The sequence below is a fragment of the Eimeria mitis genome, genomic scaffold, assembly GCF_000499745.2.
Source record: "Eimeria mitis Houghton genomic scaffold, Emh_scaff716, whole genome shotgun sequence".
NCBI lineage: Eukaryota > Apicomplexa > Conoidasida > Eucoccidiorida > Eimeriidae > Eimeria > Eimeria mitis.
This window is the reverse complement of record NW_013575218.1, coordinates 14,438-16,260: the sequence shown is the minus strand read 5'-3', so window position 1 is coordinate 16,260 and position 1,823 is coordinate 14,438. Positions and strand designations below refer to the sequence as shown.

General features: G+C 59.5%; 1 protein-coding gene across 1 annotated transcript in view; it reads right to left on the bottom strand.

Moving 5' to 3' along the window:
• Positions 1 to 272: 272 nt before the first annotated feature.
• EMH_0020490 (PRPF39 protein, related, related) overlaps positions 273 to 1,823 on the bottom strand; it is a gene marked incomplete at both ends in the record, with an annotated part of 3,773 nt that continues 2,222 nt past the window's right edge. The window contains 2 exons of the mRNA XM_013501589.1: positions 273 to 400; positions 459 to 1,766. Of these exons, the coding sequence (XP_013357043.1) occupies positions 273 to 400; positions 459 to 1,766 (1,436 nt within the window). The remainder of the gene's footprint in view (positions 401 to 458; positions 1,767 to 1,823) is intronic.

Genomic DNA, 1,823 nt, shown 5'->3' with positions numbered 1-1,823 from the left:
TGCTGCTGCTGCTGATTGCTTTCCCGTCCCTCCAGCAGTAGAACCCGCTGCATTCTCAGCTCTAGCACCTCCTGCTGCTGCTGCTGCTGCTGCTGCAGTGGATTCTGCGCATAGAGCAGCAGCAACAGCAGTGAGAGGAAGGTGGCGTAGGGGTACTGCAGCAGGAGCTAGGGCCCCCCCCTCAAGGGCCAGCCGCAGGTTGTGTAGAGAGAAGCAATGCATGAAGGAGAGGCCCTTGCCTGCCTCGGCTATATGTCGCCCCACGAGCTGTTTCACAGAGAGCAGACGAGGGAAAGCTGCTGCTGCTGCTGCTGCTGCTGCTGCATCTGGAGATTCTTCTGCTGCTGCTGATGCTGATGAGGAGGATTCTGCTGCTGATGATGATGATGCTGCTGCTGTGCTTGATGCTGCTGTTGATGCCGTACCGCTGCTGCTCGTTGATAAAGAAAACGGAACACCTCGATCCCCTGCATCCTGCCCCATCTGCTGCTGCTGCTGCTGCTGCTGCTTCTGCTGCTGCTGCTGCTCCTGTTGCTTCGGTTGTTGGTTCGTTCCTGCTGCTCCGGCCGCAGCTATGCTTTGTCTTCGCTGCAGTGCAACTGCAGCAGAACCTTCCGCCTCAGCAGCTGCTGCGGCAACATCTGCTGCTGCGGCAGCATCTGCTGCTGCAGCAGTATCTTCTACTGCAGCAGCCGCATCTTCTGCTGCTGCTGCTTCGTCTTCTGCTGCTACAGCTTCTGCATCTGACTCCTGTGAAGACGGAGGGGGGAGACACACGAAAGGAGACAGCTGGTGAGAGGAGATAGTTATTGCTGCTGCGTTGGGACGCTTGACACTGCTGCTGCTGCTGCCGCTGCTGCTGCTGCTGCTGCTGCTGTTTGTTTGGCCTGCACTGACACTGCTGCTGCTCAAAGGGCTTCGCAGACTTGACTGCGGGCTGCAGCAGTAACTGCTGCCGCTGTCGCTGCTGCTGCTGCTGCTGCTGCTGCCCGCCGGGGATTGGTGCTGAAGCCCAGCAGCATTCAAACCCAAAGGCAGCACAGCAGCAGCAGCAGCAGCAGCAGTATCATCTGCTGCTGCTTCTGCTGCTGCTGCTGAATCGCGTGAGGCAGCCGTGCCCAAGGAAAATTGAATAGGTACACGGTTGGCTTGCTCCTCAACAGACTCAAGCTGCTGCTGCTGCTGCTGCTGCTGTTGCTGCTGCTGTTCGTCCTCGTCCTTCACGACCTGCTGCACCCCACAGCTCTGGGCCTCCTGCTGCAGCAGCAGTTGCTCGCTTGTTTGCTGCTGCTGCTCAGATCGCTGCTGCATCTCCTGCTGCTGCAGCGCCTCCTGGAGGACTTCAAGCAGCTCGGTTCCTGGCTTTGCTGCCGGCTGCAGCTGCTGCTGCTGCGGGTTTTGCTGCAGTTGCTGCTGAGGCAACAAGCTATTCTGCTGTTGCTGCTGCTGCAGCAACGACTGCTGCAGCTCCTCGAGGGACTGTAGAGGAGATAATGGAGGTACGGGGACCAGCTGCTGCTGCTGCTGCTGCTGCTGCTGCTGCTGCTGCTGCGGTTCAGCCGGAGCTGCGAATGCCTCAGCAGCAGCCGCGGAAGGGCCTATATCCTGTTGCTGCTGCATCTGCTGCAGCTGCTGCAGCTGCTGCAGCTGCTGCAGGTCGTCTGCGTAGGGGAGAAAGAGCGGGGAGGGATAGAGGGGGGCCCTCAGGTCACAGAAGGCAGCAATGCTGCTGCAGAGAGCAGCAAAGGCGACGGGGGTGCTGAAGGCTGTAACAGCCATCGTAGCGGGAGAAATAACATTCCAAGGCTCTGCTGCTGCTGCTG